Source organism: Botrytis byssoidea, assembly GCF_014898295.1.
Source record: "Botrytis byssoidea strain MUCL 94 chromosome Unknown BBYS_010, whole genome shotgun sequence".
Taxonomy (NCBI): Eukaryota; Fungi; Ascomycota; class Leotiomycetes; order Helotiales; family Sclerotiniaceae; genus Botrytis; species Botrytis byssoidea.
In genome coordinates this window covers 1,235,370-1,251,632 of record NW_024065851.1, presented here as the reverse complement: position 1 = coordinate 1,251,632, position 16,263 = coordinate 1,235,370, and the positions used below count along the sequence as shown (strand labels likewise).

The 16,263-nt window shown below is 42.6% G+C and overlaps 5 protein-coding genes across 5 annotated transcripts; 2 read left to right on the top strand and 3 right to left on the bottom strand.

Annotated features, from left to right (window-relative positions):
* On the top strand, positions 1–2,184 carry EAE97_005984 (uncharacterized protein; the record flags this gene model as incomplete). The annotated part of the gene is made up of 4 exons (XM_038876497.1): positions 1–468; positions 605–797; positions 847–1,143; positions 1,193–2,184. The coding sequence occupies 4 exons, from the start codon at positions 1–3 to the stop codon at positions 2,182–2,184; spliced, it is 1,950 nt and encodes a 649-aa protein (XP_038732973.1).
* Positions 2,185–2,729: 545 nt separating this feature from the next.
* EAE97_005983 (uncharacterized protein) lies at positions 2,730–3,970 on the bottom strand (the record flags this gene model as incomplete). The annotated part of the gene is made up of 4 exons (XM_038876496.1): positions 2,730–2,879; positions 3,159–3,261; positions 3,318–3,394; positions 3,947–3,970. 4 exons carry the CDS (start codon positions 3,968–3,970, stop codon positions 2,730–2,732), a joined length of 354 nt encoding a protein of 117 aa, XP_038732972.1.
* A 4,504-nt stretch (positions 3,971–8,474) lies between these two features.
* Positions 8,475–9,363, bottom strand: EAE97_005982 (uncharacterized protein). Its single transcript, XM_038876495.1, has 3 exons — positions 9,032–9,363; positions 8,714–8,957; positions 8,475–8,642 (listed from the first exon to the last, which is right to left on the bottom strand). The coding sequence occupies exons 1-3, from the start codon at positions 9,221–9,223 to the stop codon at positions 8,533–8,535; spliced, it is 546 nt and encodes a 181-aa protein (XP_038732971.1). The 5' UTR covers positions 9,224–9,363; the 3' UTR covers positions 8,475–8,532.
* A 733-nt stretch (positions 9,364–10,096) lies between these two features.
* On the bottom strand, positions 10,097–12,901 carry EAE97_005981 (uncharacterized protein; the record flags this gene model as incomplete). The annotated part of the gene is made up of 1 exon (XM_038876494.1): positions 10,097–12,901. One exon carries the CDS (start codon positions 12,899–12,901, stop codon positions 10,097–10,099), a length of 2,805 nt encoding a protein of 934 aa, XP_038732970.1.
* A 372-nt stretch (positions 12,902–13,273) lies between these two features.
* On the top strand, positions 13,274–14,041 carry EAE97_005980 (uncharacterized protein). The gene is made up of 3 exons (XM_038876493.1): positions 13,274–13,409; positions 13,499–13,756; positions 13,830–14,041. Exons 1-2 carry the CDS (start codon positions 13,378–13,380, stop codon positions 13,731–13,733), a joined length of 267 nt encoding a protein of 88 aa, XP_038732969.1. The 5' UTR covers positions 13,274–13,377; the 3' UTR covers positions 13,734–13,756; positions 13,830–14,041.
* The last annotated feature ends 2,222 nt before the right edge of the window (positions 14,042–16,263 follow it).

The following is a 16,263-nucleotide window of genomic DNA, read 5'->3' as shown; positions in this document are numbered from 1 at the left end:
ATGGCTCAAGCCTTCAAACGAAATCTGAATCCTCTCAAATACAACAATCTTACATCAACCCCACATACCAACTACCTCCGAATCACCCCATTGACTTCGAAACAGCAAGCAATTATGTCTTCCGATAACCCTTCCCTTCAGAGAAACATCTCGTCTGTTCACAAGCGCACCAAGCCAAATGAAAAACATCCCAAATTCGGACATCTACCTCTCAGTACCAGTGGTCCTCTAGAATGTGCTTTAACAGGCACTGCACTTCTAAACACACCTTACCTCAACAAAGGTGCAGGCTTCCCAGCAGATGAACGTAGAAAGTTTAAGTTGACAGGATTATTGCCGTCAAATGTCTCGACTTTGGATCAACAAGTTAAGAGGGCTTATGATCAATATAGTTCGAGATCAGATGATTTGGCGAAGAATACTTTCATGACTTCGTTGGCTGATCAGAATGAGGTTCTATATTACAGAGTAAGTTCTTCATCTTTGCTTCAATAACTTCCGTCTCGCACCTGCCTGCTCTCTTCGGCGGATGTATGTCTCGAGGGATTTGGACGATCACGTGTGAAAGTCATGATCATGATGACCTCTTCTGACTTCAACCCAGTTGATCCAAGATCATATGAAGGAAATGTTCTCCATTATCTATACACCAACAGAAGGCGAGGCGATTGAGAACTATTCTAGAATATTTAGAAGACCTGATGGTTGTTTCCTGAATATTGATGATACAGATCGAATTCATGACGATTTAGCGCAATGGGGTGGACCAGAAGATATTGACTACATTGTTGTCACTGGTATGTCAAATGCAGCCATGCTTTTCATGGCAAAACTAACACACTATAGACGGAGAAGAAATTCTCGGAATCGGAGACCAAGGAGTCGGTGGTGTCTTGATCTCAGTTGCAAAACTAGTTCTCACCACACTCTGTGCTGGAATCCATCCAAATCGTACACTCCCAGTTGTCTTAGATTGCGGAACCGATAACGAGAAACTTCTCAACGATGATCTATACCTTGGTTTGAAGAAATCCAGAGTGAGGGGCAAGGAATACGACGATTTTGTCGACAAATTTGTTCAAAATGCCCGAAAACTTTATCCTAATGCATATATTCATTTCGAGGATTTCGGTCTTCCAAATGGTGAGAATGATGCCCTTCACTGAAGCATACTATACTAACGAATTTACAGCCCGAAGAATCCTCGACCGATATCGTCCCGAGATGGCTTGCTTCAATGATGATGTCCAAGGAACTGGATGTGTCACCTTGGCAGCAATGATGGCCGGTCTTCACGTGAGCAAAATCAAGATCGAAGACACACGAATTGTGATCTTCGGTTCCGGAACAGCTGGAACCGGAATTGCAGATCAAATTCGCGATGCCATTGCAGCAGATAGTGGAAAGTCCAAGGAAGAAGCCGCCAAGCAAATCTATTGTGTGGATAAGCCCGGTCTCCTTCTGAAGTCCCACGGTGACAAACTCACGCATGCACAAATTCCCTATGCACGTGAAGATTCAGATTGGAAAGATAAAAACCACAGTGATCTTCTCCAGGTCATCAAAGAAGTCAAACCGCACGTCTTAATCGGTACCTCCACAAAACCCAAATCCTTCACCAAAGAAATCATCCAAGAAATGGCCTCTCACGTCGACCGACCTATCGTTTTCCCCCTCAGCAACCCTACCCGTCTTCACGAAGCCGATCCAAAAGACATCAACGAATGGACCAAAGGCAAAGCTTTGATCGCCACCGGCTCACCTTTCCCACCCGTCAAATACGAAGGCCATGAATACGAAGTTGCAGAATGTAACAACTCGACCTGTTTCCCCGGCATCGGTCTCGGATGCGTTCTCTCCCGCACAAAATTATTGAGTGATAAGATGCTAGTCTCAGCCGTCAAAGCACTAGCAGCTCAGAGTCCGGCATTGAAGAATCCAGACAAGGGATTATTACCCGATGTTGCCGATGTACGCGAAATCAGCGTTCGTATTGCTAAAGCGGTGATCAAAACGTCGGTAGAGGAAGGTCTGGCACAGGAGAAGGGCATTCCAACTGAAGATGAAGATTTAGAAGAGTGGATTAGAGAACAAATGTGGGATCCAGTATACAGACCATTCAAGCTGGTGGAGAAGGAGACTGCAAGCAGAAATGCAAGTGGTAAGAGTGGAACTGCGGATTAGAGATCGTGCGAGTTACTTTTTTCTGTGCTAATCTTTGCTCTTTTTGAATTATGAACTCGATTTGAGATGATAGATTAGATATTACTTTTTGATAATTAATTTCTTTTGCCATGGATGGTGGCTCGTTATGTACCCACGGGTGAGATGATCATTACCTTGGTGCAGAAGTCTGAGGGGTAAGGTAGTCTTTACAAGCCTTGCGTGGAATTTCGAAGTCCTTTGGCGCATGGAGGCTAGACTGCAATAGTTCAGTGAACACGATGCATGAGGATGAGTATTTCAAGTGTAGATTACATGGTTTGATTTAGATTTCAGAAGTTACAAATCCATTTACTAAATCACCCTATCTATATCAGAATATGTGAGCATTGTGCAGAAACCTGAAGTTCTTGAGCGCGTTAAGGCTAAACCGCAAAGATGCAGTAAACAAAATGCGTATGGTAAATACTTCAAGTGCAGATTACATGGTTTGATTTGGATTTTAGATGTTACAATTCCAGTTACTGGGTATTTATGATAAACAGAACATGCGGCTGAAAATGTCATCAAAGTAGAAACCACATCATGAAAATAAGCAACGCAAACCCCCCGAACCAAACAGTCTCAAGGAGAGCCATATCGCCTTGCGCAGTGAAATGATCTAGAATCACTGTCCCGCGGTAGCCTAGGAAGTCCAAGAGAGTACAAAAGAGGACCTGGATCTATGTCAGAATAATCAAACACAGAGACATTGAAGAGACATCGGAACATACCAAAAAGAAGATTCTTTTGACAGAGAGGTTGAATAAGTCAAAAATGCCTTTGACAGAGAGGCTGAACAAGTCAAAAAGCATTACTACGAAGTTTTGGCACTAAAAAACAAGGATTTCAGAAAAACCATTTTGAATAGAGTGGTTTTTGCAGATTGAAATCTCATGTTAGCCTCACCAAATCAAGCTGCAGGATAGCATGAAAAGATGCGGAAGCATACGTACGCTGTGAACCTTCGACTTGAAAACATTTTTCTCGGCCGCAGCCTCTTCATTTATCATAGCAACATATGCAGTGACGACATCGACGGTCAATTCATTGGGAGTCCTATGATTCTATTAGTGATACAGTAGCAAGTCTGATGTTGATGCAGTCAAACTTACACGGTAGTCGCTGCGAAGTCGTCGAACTCAGAGTCAAGCCGACGATTGCCTCGGGGAGGCCTCAAGTTTCGAGGAGACTAAAGTAAGAAATGAACGTCAGCCGAAGTGTCATGGCTGAGTAAGATCACCATCCTGTCAATCAACTGTACGTGGCCAAGTCATCATTTCAATAGAACACGGAGAGTTGAGGTGCACCGGTGCCCCGTAAAAGCGCACCGTAAAGATGTGAAGCTACCACTCGAGATTCACAGCTCGAGTGTCGGGCCGGATCGCTATATGACGTTTCCGCCAAGCGAATATCACTAGTTCTCATAATCTGATAGTTATCCCCAATCATGCGTAACTGACTACAGTCTACGTTGGCCAAGGAAGTCCCCCCCAAACGAGAGTACGCTGGTTTAGACCCAACCACAATGGGTATCTAGAGGACGAACATGCCTGGCTACACCACCAACCAAGTCCCCAATTCCTGAGATTCGAGGTAGAAGGGAGAGATGGACAAGAAAGAGCTAGGAAGGAAGCAGCTGTGACCGCCTCCAGTTTTAGACGCTCCATGACCCGAGATCATGGATTGATGGGGATGGCATATGGGGGAATGATTGACAGGTAGTGGGGGAAGATGATCTTACCTGTTGAGATTCGTCGTCAGACATTTTAATGGTTGTGCGATGGGTGTCTGTAATGGTGATAAACGATTAGCAGGTGAGCTTTTCTGAAGAAGGTGGAGTATCATGAGAGAGTAATGGTCTTGAACAAGGTAAAGCATTATGGAATGATTGAAAGAAAAGAGCAACTGACCAAGGATGTAATGTAATGTGTGTGAGCGGAACTTCCCAATTGATTGGGAGGTTGGTTTGTTGAGTAAGGAAGAAGAAGAAAGATTGAAAAATCGGGGAGACCAGTCTCTTAAGTAGACAATTCATTCCTGCTCGAATGGACAAACATAGTAGACTAGTAAGTTCTTTCCCGTTCTATTGAAAAATACAGATTCACTTATTCTTGGTTTCTAGCCAGTGATAGAAAAGAAATCGTTAATTCTGCCTTGATTTGAGCCCTCTAAGTCGCCGATGATATTCACTCCAATGGCGCAATCATCCAGCGACTTCCTGAGAGTGAAAAAAATTTCACGCACAATTCTTTCAAAGTTTTCAAAATTGTCTCATTGGCTTGAAACTTGTTAAAAATTGAATCTATCATCGTCGTCGTCGTTATCTCATTTCTCAACCTCCCGCGAGCGGGGTTTCCCATATATTCACTTCGATGGCGCAACCTCTTTGTTACATTCAAGACCCTCAAGGTAAAAATCTCTGCACGCAAAATAGAATCACTTGATTGGCTTGAATAATGTCGGCGTTGACTGATCGTTATCTTGTTACCATCACCTCTGCTTGAAGCATCATGAGGTACTCGCTCATACGGTGTGGGTTTTCACAGCTATATTTCATACCTTATAATATGCCATACGAAAAAGTCCTTGTATGCACACATCAAATGATTGAGGCTGATTATATGATCGGCTGCTAATCTTTGTAGAGTGAGCGAAGCTGTCGGTGCATCGCCGCTTCACCTTCTCGTCGCTTATGTGCAAGTCTTTTCCTTTCAAAAAATTCACTTGTATATTAGACACTCAAAAGCTGTGCGTGAAAACTCTGCAAGCACTGCCCACACCTTGATGGCTAAAGGTATCGAAGTATCCAGGTATGGCGATTACCGTAGAAGATATTGATCTAGTCATCACTGTTTATATTCAATGTAAGAAGCTTGGATAAGAACCCAGCAGATAAATTATAAGATACTCGCAAATTCAAAGCTACCTAATATTTGGGCAAGTAATGGGAACGCTTTTGTAGTGAAATAGAACCATGTGCAGGCATCTCAATGCCAGTGTTGTGAAAGCAAATATCCTATTCCCCGAAAATCTCACGAGCTAGCTGAGGTTCATTTGGTCCATCTTGTGCCTGCCAACAACTTCTTTCCATGTTTTGAATCTCAGACTGTACGTGTTGAAATGTTCTAGCTCCCCGTACCACATGATTGTCGTCGGTCTTGCCTGGAACTATGGCTCTCTTGAACGCGACGTTGCATCAATCTATCGAAGCGTATGGATAGTAGTCGACCCCTGGGTGGTTCTTAATTTGAGTGATCGGTTAATACTCAATAGTTATCTTTTTCTTTCCCCTTCAGGGTCCGCTATTCCTGTGCCTCAAGAAAGCTGAACACTGGATTCATGTAAGCTGGCCAAGTAGAATCGCTCCACACTAAGGCGACTATAGTCTCAAGCCCATGAAATCTTTTCAACAAAATCTCGGACATGTCCTGAACATTGGAAAAAGACGCCAAGCAAACATGTTTGATATTATTCCTCTGCGTCAATGATAGGGTGTTTAAGATCCTTTGCAGGGTATCCATATCATGAAACGCGAAAGTATTTAGGTCATACATATTGTATGCTTTCTCTTGGTAAATCTGTCGACATACTTGCCAAAGACAAGTCACTGGTAGATTCTTGTAGTAGGCCAGACCTCCTTTGGTGTACTTTATGTAGCGTATGTCATTACGTACTTCAACACCACGTTGAAAATGGTGATAGAGTACCTCGATGATTTGGGAGGGAGGAGATAATAGGCCATAGATTTGAGTTCGAATCTCAGGTGGTAAGCGTAGGAAGGGCGAGAATGTTTTATTATTTTCTATGCTACTATATTTTCCCATCAGTAAGTAGTACCAAAGTAAACGGCACTGATTCCTTACACTGGTTTGAGTTTCATACAAAGGCCAGCTTTTCGCCCTCGGCCCCGCCCCCGTTTTCGCTTTAGCTCTCTTTTGCCAAACCGTTCATCCTCTCCATCGGCTTCTCGGGTAAATGTACCAAACGATAACCATTCTCGTCGCTGACTCACTCTTCCAGTGGCTGTCAAGCCTGGTGGTAGAACTGTGAATACTTTTCCTGATGCTAAATCTGTACATCTTGTCTCTCCAATCCGTTGACTGGTACTTCTGATTGCAGATAGATATGCATGATACGACAAGAAAACAGCATTTGATGCTAGATCTATATAAGTTTTCTCTCTGACCCATTGATTGGGTGGTTCTGTGGGATGAGTTTTCATGATTGCCGATAGATATCATCGAGATCAGTGTGGTAATGATCGTGTCAAAGTAGAGCTTTGATACGGTAAGCTGTCAAAGTTAGATGTAGGTTCTTAGGGGGTTTTGCGTCGAAAACGAAACAACAAACGCTCTAGACCTACCTAGTAAGCTTGAGTTGACGAAAGTAGCAGTGTAAAAACATGCTAACCGAAATACTGCCTAAAACGATTTTTCCACCAGTAGATACTAGACTTGCTGCTGCTTCATTGACCATCTGATAAACAAGTAATTCTAGTTTAAAGATGAAAGAGATGAGGATTGAAAAGGTGTTTGAATAGAAAATGCGTTTGCTTTTCGGCATGCTACATGTTGCAGCCTGGCCATCACGTGGCAAGGGCATCAATTGTGTAACCTCTCAGCACGTCGTACTTAAATAAAGTACTCGTCGCCTCTTGTGTCTATTTAATTTCAAACGAGGAAGCAAACTCGTGTTGATGCTATAAAGGTGCGTGAAAAGCAATGCAATCTAACTCCATTGCTAGTCACTCCTTACTCCCACCTAATCATTGTCAATAGTTCAGTATCATATTGCATCGTGATATCTGAGCCAGATCACTTCATTCTTCATACGTTTGCGCAGCTTGAGACTGATTTAAATATCTACCAGAACTACTTCACCCACCACAGCGCAGCTTCAAACAATTCGTCGTGTCTTATACAAGTCGAACTCGCAAAAATGAGAGAGTCCAAGGTGTCATCTAGACATACAAGTCTACCCAAATAGCGTTTTGGAGAGACAAGATGGACAGAGCTAAAGTAGCACAAAGTTCTTCGGTCCTTACCATTTCCAACAATTTTATCCATGGGAAAACAAAAGCCACCTGCATCTTGAGGCGTAGATAGGGATCCTATAACTGAGGAAGATGATTCCAATCATTCAGAAATTCAAATAGGACTAACTTCTACCCCAAAAAGACTGTATGAAGTCATTCGACTTTTGTGCAGATTGGCTACTGACGCTGGAATAGTTTGCTAAGGAGCGACAAACGGTTCGCAATTTTTTGCCTCCCACCAGAAGTCCGTAATCAGATTTGCGATTTACTCGCACCTACTCCTCAGTACATCATGGTGAATTATCAACTGCATGAACTCCGCTGGCGACAGCAAAACCACATCCGCTATAAGCAATGGACCAAAGGCGGTATTTTTTACCAACAGCAATATCAAGTCACCCGTCTCTGGCTAGTGAACCGACAGCTTTACCATGAAACCAAACACATTGGTCAGTCTAGCTGGAGTTGCAACACCTTTGGATTCAAAAATCACCTTGTTGCTCTGAGATTTGCCAGTCATGTATCTTTGCAGCAAGCGAAATCTATTCAGAACATCAGTCTTGGGACAATCTATTCTGCTAGACAAATCAATTGGAAAACCTGGAAAAATCTTGCGGGGCTGCGGCTTATCACGATTTGTGAACATCGGTCCTCCAGGAGGCCCGAAATTGAGCAGTTGATACAAGCATCTAGAATGAAGTTAGGGTGCACGTTCGAGCTTGATCTGGAGTTTAAATACACATTCAATGAGGATATAAATCATGCCTTCCTCCGGAAATGTGCAATCGAGTCTATCTTCGGCTTTGGGAGCTACCGGCTTAGTGCAGAGGAAGAAGAATCAGGTTCTAAAAAAGACTAGCGTTGAATGGGAGGCGAGCGATAATGATTGTAGGCGATTGAAGGTTCGAAGATGGAAGTTTGAACCACATCAACGCGAACTCAGGAGGAACTGTGGGTTTTGGCGATGGGTCACTCTATGTATATGAGTAGTGTGCTGTCTATCGAGGTGTGTTGAGTAGCCATCTTTTGAATCAATATTGGTATCGATACATCTCAGTGGAATCCCACGTGCATTCGATGTCACCCTGACGATCTTTACTCATGACTGGTCTAGGCTTCGAAAATGATTGAAAGTCGAAATGGTTTGAGAATTTACGATTTTTATGCTATGGAGCAAAGATGAATGACCCAGTCCTTCAATATTATTTATTCTATTCTTCTCTCGAAATCGTATCTCACACTTACTCAATGTGTATTTTCATCTCCAATATTACCCTCCACATACCCTAGACTTAATCTGTCCCCGAGAAACTAATACTCTTGCTAGTTTTCCCGGCCTGCGCAGCATCCAATGCAACATTCGTCGCGAGCTTCTTTTGTTGCGTTGCAAGTTCACTCGAGCCTAATCATTCATTAGCGTCATCTTTCAACATTATCATTCACTCCAAAAGACACGAAAAGGGAGCAACTCACTCCCAGCATTCCCCTGTGCTGTCTGTATCTGAATCCTCAGAACGTCTGTCTGTAATTTTAAAACCTTGTTCTTAATTTTTCCAACCTGCAACGCAGCACCAGCGGTAGAGCTCGTCCCACCTGCAGCATCAATAGCATCATTGAAACCACCGGTACCTACTTCAGCGTCTTCGGAAATTTGAGCAGCTTTAGTTATTATAGCTAGATCAGCAGTTGAGACACCGGCGAAGTTTGAGGTATCGATCTAGGGGTTTGTTAGGGGCTGAGACTTTCTGAAGACGGAAATGGACAAGAGAAAATGATGATGAGAGTCCGTACAGGAAATTTGGCATTGACTTCCGCCAGAGCATCTCCGCCTACTCCGTCAGAAACTTGGAAGGTACTGTAGTCTCCTGCAGTAAGAACACTGGCACTTGTAGCTTTCGTGGTAGCACGTTTGGCTGTATCAATTGGTGCCGCAAGGGTTGCTACTGAGAGCGAGAAGAGAATTGCGAGGTTCGAGAATTGCATTTTTAGTATTTATTGAATTTTTAAGACTAGCCTCGAAGGATTTTTGGTATATGTATATAGATATATATGTAAAGGTAGAATCAATGGATTTCAGAAAAGGAACGATCTACAGCACAGCTGAAAAGAATGTATGAATAATAAGAATAGAACAATCAATGAGGTGAAAACGAATGATGAAATGGAAAACACGGTGAAGGAATGAAGTGAACTTATAATAAAATCATTACGTTATCACATCACTTCATCTTATTTCATCAACAAATGAAAAACATCAGATGAACTATCAAGGCAAATTCATCCGAGACATCGGACTGCTTTGGCCAAGAAAGCATACAATGCAATCGCCAGATTTCTCTCATAGGAAGCCGCTCATATCACCTTGGCGATGCATTTCAAGAATTAGGATGAAATAGAAATAGAATGTTACACCGGTAAGAATTTTAGAGACAGTTGGTGTGAGAGGTTCCTAATGAGCTCCTGTTTTGGCAAGGGTTCTTCAGGCGAAGGGGTCTTGCGAAACCCCCTTAGATGTTTGGACCACATTATAAAATTTTGGCGCTAGCAAAGTTCGAATTTAACCGCAACACTGAAAGCTTTTCTAATTATTTTCTGAGACGTTGGTATTTTTTCACCGATTTGAAATACCAAATATGTCGATACTACTACATCCACCAATGTTCGAAAGACACATGAGCATTCCAGAACGGTGAAATAGAATGATTATTGTTTTCTTTATCCATCATCAAAGTAGACGAGCGCACTTGCATATCCAGCAAATTCATGAGCTCATAACGATAAGTATACAAAACAGGGTATCTAAACATTAAAAAGCAAAAGACAACTGACCAAGCCACAACAACTTCATATCCATGATCAATATCTACTCCTCGCCCCACCCCCCTGATTTTCCTTCCATAAACAGCAAATACTCTTACTTTCACACCATCTCTTAACCTCTTTCGGAGCCACCTCCCCATCCCAACCGACTTTACCCAACGCTCCCGTATTCAGCCATGATGCCAAATCTTCCAGGACAATAGGATCGTAAAGTAGTATTTTCTCATGCCAGCTTGGGTTTGAAGGATCTTGCGATGGTGGCGCACTGGTGATTGCAGCATAAATATGAGTGAAAAGTTGTGCTTGTTGAGCCTCATCATCTTGATCGTTTTTGGCAGGAGATAATTTTAGAGCTTTGGAAGCTTTGCGAATTTGGGAAGGAGATCTTTGTAGCAGTGAAGGTGTCATAGGGTGATCAAAATCGGAGACATCTTCGATGGGTTGTTTTCCCTTCTTCGATTTCTTCGGTGTACGAAGCTCGGAGAGAGAGGTATCACTGTCCATTTCCGAAATTGCTACTGAATCTGTAATCTTCGACTTCGCCTTCGACTTGGTAGTGGTAGTATTTTTGGTCGACTGTCCGCGACCTCTTTGAGAAGAAGAAATGCTGAGTTCGACACGTGTGGATGAAGTGGCTACAGCTTTAGAGATTTCCGATGGTTCTTGAGACGTGATTGGTATATTACCCTGCAGCACACCTAAGGCTGGACGGTTCTGACTCTCAAAACACTGAACCAATAAATCAATCATCTTTTTACGACTTTTGATTTGTTTGAACTTATATTTTTGAATTTCTCTAGATAGTTGTGGTGTAGTGAAAGATTCATAGTCAGGCATCTCAGCGGCTGTAGTGTTCTTAGGAGTACCTTTGGCAACGGAAGCCTTGGTATTTTTCTTTCGTGGAGAAGACGTAGAGACATCCTTAGAAGAAGTCTTAGGTTGAAGAGGGCTGTTCGACAGTTCCAGACTAATGGCCATCTCTATCGGTCCCATTTGTCTCACTGGCACTTGAGTGGAAGGTGGTCGGTTATCTTCAATTTCATCAATATCGAACCACTCGTTCTTGGCAGGAGTTATCCATGATGACGAAGGTTTTTGAGAAAGTATTATTCTGTCCGGCTTTGCAACAGGCGTGTGTGCCAAGTCTACCGTCTCGATATCCATCAGATCCCCATGATCATCACGCGCTGCAATTGACCAAAGATTTCGCTTCGCAGCTATTACAGCCTTCGCTTTTTCAGCTATCTTCGTAGGCGGCGATATAAAAGGATCGTCGTAATCATCTAATTCATTCGATGCTTGCATAGCATCATGCAGGTCGCGTAATAAAGAAGGTGAATCCTCTCTTGCCAATTGACTTGAAGTTCCAAATACAAAATCTTGGTTACCCACTTGCTTAAGCGCAGACTCTGGGGAGAGAAGAATTGGTTCTTCTGCCGAACCCTTTTTTGATTTCGATAATCCTTTTACTGGACTCTTTGACCTTGGTTTGGGGGGCATCTTAAAGCCATCACCTGTGAGTTCTCCACAGGTTGCATTGGGGAAGTATTGAAGCAACGGCGCAGGCGCATTGTTAATGATATTATCATCTTCTGTTGTTGCATAAGCAGAAGTTGCGAGGTCCGTCAAAGTTCTAGCCTTTTTCTTCACAGCTTTTTCCTTTGCGGCTTTTGTACTAATTGCTGTAGGAATATTGGTGTTGACCATCTCGATTAGTTTCCGTTTCCTTGTTGCAGCAGCTCCATTAGATACACCTGAGGATATCCGCTTCTCAATAGAGTTTGCCTCACTATTGCTGAAACCAAAACTTCCCAATAGTTCGGTAAATCCTTGATTAGAGCTCGAGCCGCCAGCTTCTGGACTATCGTCATAGTCAACTAGAACTTGATTCGATTTTGGTGGAGTCCAGTTCTTTCTTCTCTTGACCGCCTCAGCTAAACCAAATCCTTCCTCTGCAAGTATATCTTCGACGACAGTATTAGATGCAAAATGCTTGCTGAGTTTATTAGCTTTGGGAGTTTCGATTTTATCCGGAATTGAGGCATTGGTGGTCTTAGTCACTCTGCCCTTAGGCATCTTAGGTTGTGCAATTGTGTCCCCATCCGATTTCTTAGCTCGCGGCTTCCTTACTGCTTTCTCTTTTGGCACGGATTCACTTCCAGCTTCAACATCGGTTTTCTTCGCCCTGGGCTTGCGCGGAGCTTTCTCCTTCACCCCCTCACCGGTAACATCATCACTTTTCTTAACTCTTGGTTTGCGCGCTTTCTTCTCCACTGCCGCCTTAGAAGCGTCTGGCACAATTGCACCGGTGATGCCCTCATCCTCCCCGGTTTCTCTAAGATCATCCGCTTTCTTAGTTCTAGATTTTCGCGGTTTCTTTTCCGGAATCGTCTTCGAACTTTCTTCTACCCCTTCCAAAATTCCTAGTACAACTTCCTCTGCTGTATTCTCATCCTTCTTCTTTGTAGTCTTACGGGGTGCCTTTGTCACTTTCTCAATTGGTTCATCTTCCTTCTTCGCAGCGGGTTTTCGTGGAGCTTTGGGTTTTGCAGCCTTCTTTCGTCCATTTCCATCATGTTCCGTGGCCGTCGCTAATGATTGAGCGGTATTAAATCCTTGCAAAGATCCAGAGGAACCTCTTCGTAATAAAGTCGACGTGGTGGTGAAAGTTGCTGTCGCGTCCAAGGGAATAGATGCAGCACCACTACCTCTTTGGAGGTTGGGGGCTTTCTTCTGCTTAATCATTTCATCCAAAGAAGGTAAAGGTGGTGAGGATACATTGTAAGATACCGATTGTCGCGGGGGCGAAGAGGAAATAATGAAGACATCTGTAGTAGCCATATTGATACTGTTACATAAAGGAACTTTGCGCCAGGCGCGGTGCCCTGAAAGCAGAAGGCGCAACACAGCTGAGTAAAATTTTCATGTAAATACAATGAGAAATTCTGAAGAAATGTACTGATACTTCAAGTCATACCATATTGACAATTGTTGGTGGGCGCCATCTTCACTCTACAGAACCTCGATCTTTGTTTACGAATACGAATAAGCAATTCACGCCACTAGTTTGAAACCTGACTCGAAAAGTGCGCCAAGTCACATGTCCGATGATCCAAGCCAGCAAGCAATGAGCCACAACACACCAGCCATAACAACCTTGAATATATGGCACCAAGTCAAAATCTCTCGCTTACCATAAACCCTCATTTTCCAAGCCCCACGATCGAATTCCAATTTCACTCAACCTCGACGACATCAACGCCAATTTAAGAACTCCCTAAACCTTTCTTCTTCTCACCAACCAATAAGTCGCAAAAATGGAAAACGACAAGGGAGAACTCGTTGATCTGTACGTTTTTACCAATTTTCGATATGCGCTCACAGTTGTTGCGTTGGAAGGTCTTGAAAATGGATTCTAATCTTTAATTCTTCATACAGTTACGTTCCACGTAAGTGCAGCGCCACCAACCGTATCATCAAGGCCAAGGACCACGGATCCGTCCAAATCTCCATCGCAAAGGTCGACGAGAACGGACGCGCCACCGGCGAGAACCAAGTTTACGCTCTTTGCGGTTTCATCAGAGCTATGGGAGAGTCCGATGATTCTTTGAACAGATTGGCTCAACGTGATGGTTTGTTGAAGAACGTCTGGAGTGGTCAATCCCAAAGATAAATTCGCACTATTCGGTTCTTTCGGTAGGATTTCCCTCGATTCGATACGATTTCGATACTATAATTGTTTGAATTCGGGACTGATTGGTTTGAATAGATTTGGGCAATTTTTCTGGTTGGGATACCTGGGAAGGATGGGGATTGAAGAAATGGAGGACGTACATCAAGTGAAGGAAGAATGAGCTTTATGGCCATCATATGCTGAAATAGTCACTTCACATCTGTGATTACGAATCGACGATACATTCCACATCCAACATATTTTTTTTCTTTTTTGGTGACGGTGACCTTGATAGTGTGTGGACCGGGCATTTCTTTTAACATGTAGCACCTTTCGCGTTCCATACTGGCTTTTCGAAACTTCTCGGACCACACTTCCAAGTGATACATTTGTTCGAGGAGTCAGATTGCTTTTTTGATGGTTTTCATTAACCCATTTAGCAGGACAAGCCGGAGAATGATATTTATACTGGCCTTCTGATGAGCTGTGACGTTAGAGCATCTCGTTGGAGCACAGATACGGGTCTGACATTTTTTTGGAGGGAATACTATTCTGAGGCTTTATTTATCACATTTTTTAATGCTGTAGAATGACGAGTGTCTTCTGGTTGGGTCGAAGCTATCCTCAAAAGTTATCATAATTGATTTGGTGGGGTTTGATTCTTGCGGAAGCATCACTAATATGTACGACTCTCATTATATGACAATTTGAACCTGATTGCTAGTTGAGGTGCATCCTAGTGACAATTGAATCAGTCGCTTTTCCTCGGATAATATCATAATTATCTCTCATAACTGGACCGTCTCGTCATGCCGTGCACATTTAACTGCATTGTTAGCCTACCTAGCATACATAGGTTGGCCCGACAATTTCATTTGATTTTCCAAATCCTAGATATTGTTGTCGTCAAAAAAGTACGGTCAAACTTTCGATACGGTTTCATCTACTTAATTGATAGATTTGTGGAATATATCAAATGTTACCTCCACAGTACGCAGTTGGTATAATATGGAGAATCATTTGTCATGCGGGTTTTCTTTTACAATACCATTATCTACTGTTTGGTACCTCGTTGAGTTCTCAATGATACATTCGATGGCATGATTTTAACGAGAGAGAAGAGAATAGGAAAGAAGATAACTGTTTAAAGGGATGAGAGAATGAAAGAAGCGACTTATTACGGAGTCAATCTTCGCGATGAGAGGTTCGGAAGGGAGGGGTGCACCGGGAGGTAGAAAACAGAATCTACATCGACACCTTGCTTGTAATTTTTGCGAATCAATTATTCATGATGAGTTTTTTTTCGCTGTCTTCGATCGAGATAGAAACGAACAATCTTTTTGTGTTCGGTGCCTAAGTGATAATTTTCTTCTCTTCTTCTTACCATGGTCCTTAAGGGTTCCACAATAACATTCGAGAATTACTGGGTTCTTTTCCTTCAAACTCTTTGGTATACTTATTGAAGGCACATGATCCATAGACTCTAATATAAACATGAATTATCACACATACGCTGCACGAAAATAAAAAGGAGATAAAGTCTGCGTCTTGAACCTCTGGAGATGAAGATTCCCCATTTCGACAAATATGTGTACGTATATACAAATTGATTTATGCATTTCTACATGTCGGTAATGCATAGGCTTGGGTTTTGATATATAGAAATGAGGTGTCTGGAAGTCTGATAGGGGAGAACGTGCAACAAGATCAAATTTCAGAGCACGCGATATGTTTTGTGTATTTCTTATAATGTATTGTTCTATGGGGTTTCTTGGCTTTGTAATGGGGGTGAGGATGGTTGGGTAGAGAAGTGGATATGTAAAGATAGACTTTGTTTATTCTTAATTTTCTCGTATTCTCGAGGTCCAAGGGACCGTGGAGTCGCCTCGTAAAGCGAATGCACAGGCTGAGGAGGTCTTGTAGCTTTGGTTGATGGATTGTGAATGATGAATGTGAAGCGAGCAAGAGATAGATTTAATGACAATTATATGGAATGTCATCTAAGGTGTAGAGATCTAGCCCGATGCATTGAGGAATAGAAGTCAGGATTAAGGTATGTTGTGTGTATGGAGGGAGACTGAGATTTTGTATTGAGGCTACATATTTCACCGGTTGATGTGATAGATTTTCACTTTTTGTTCGAGATACTTGAGATTGAAGCTTTACTTTGCATTAGATGATTTTGTATTGGGAGCTTGAGCTTATGTTGTGTGGGTAATGTGTGTGAGAGCGAGGAGGGAGCAAGCAGGAGGGGAGATTGGGGGAGGTGAGGGGGTGTTGATTTTCGTGTTGTATTTATAAATAGAGAGAGAGAGAGGCCTCGACAAGAACTGAATCTTTGGAATAAATTTCTAGATTAACCATGGATTTTAGATGGCTTGAGCTGGATGCTTTATGTACTAGATATCTATGTTGTCTCAACTCGAGCTACTGTCTACAACTTCTTAGTCAAACGTTTATCCTCAATATTCATCATAGTACTCATATATGTTAGCTTAACAAAAATATATATCATTAAACACAGTGCCAA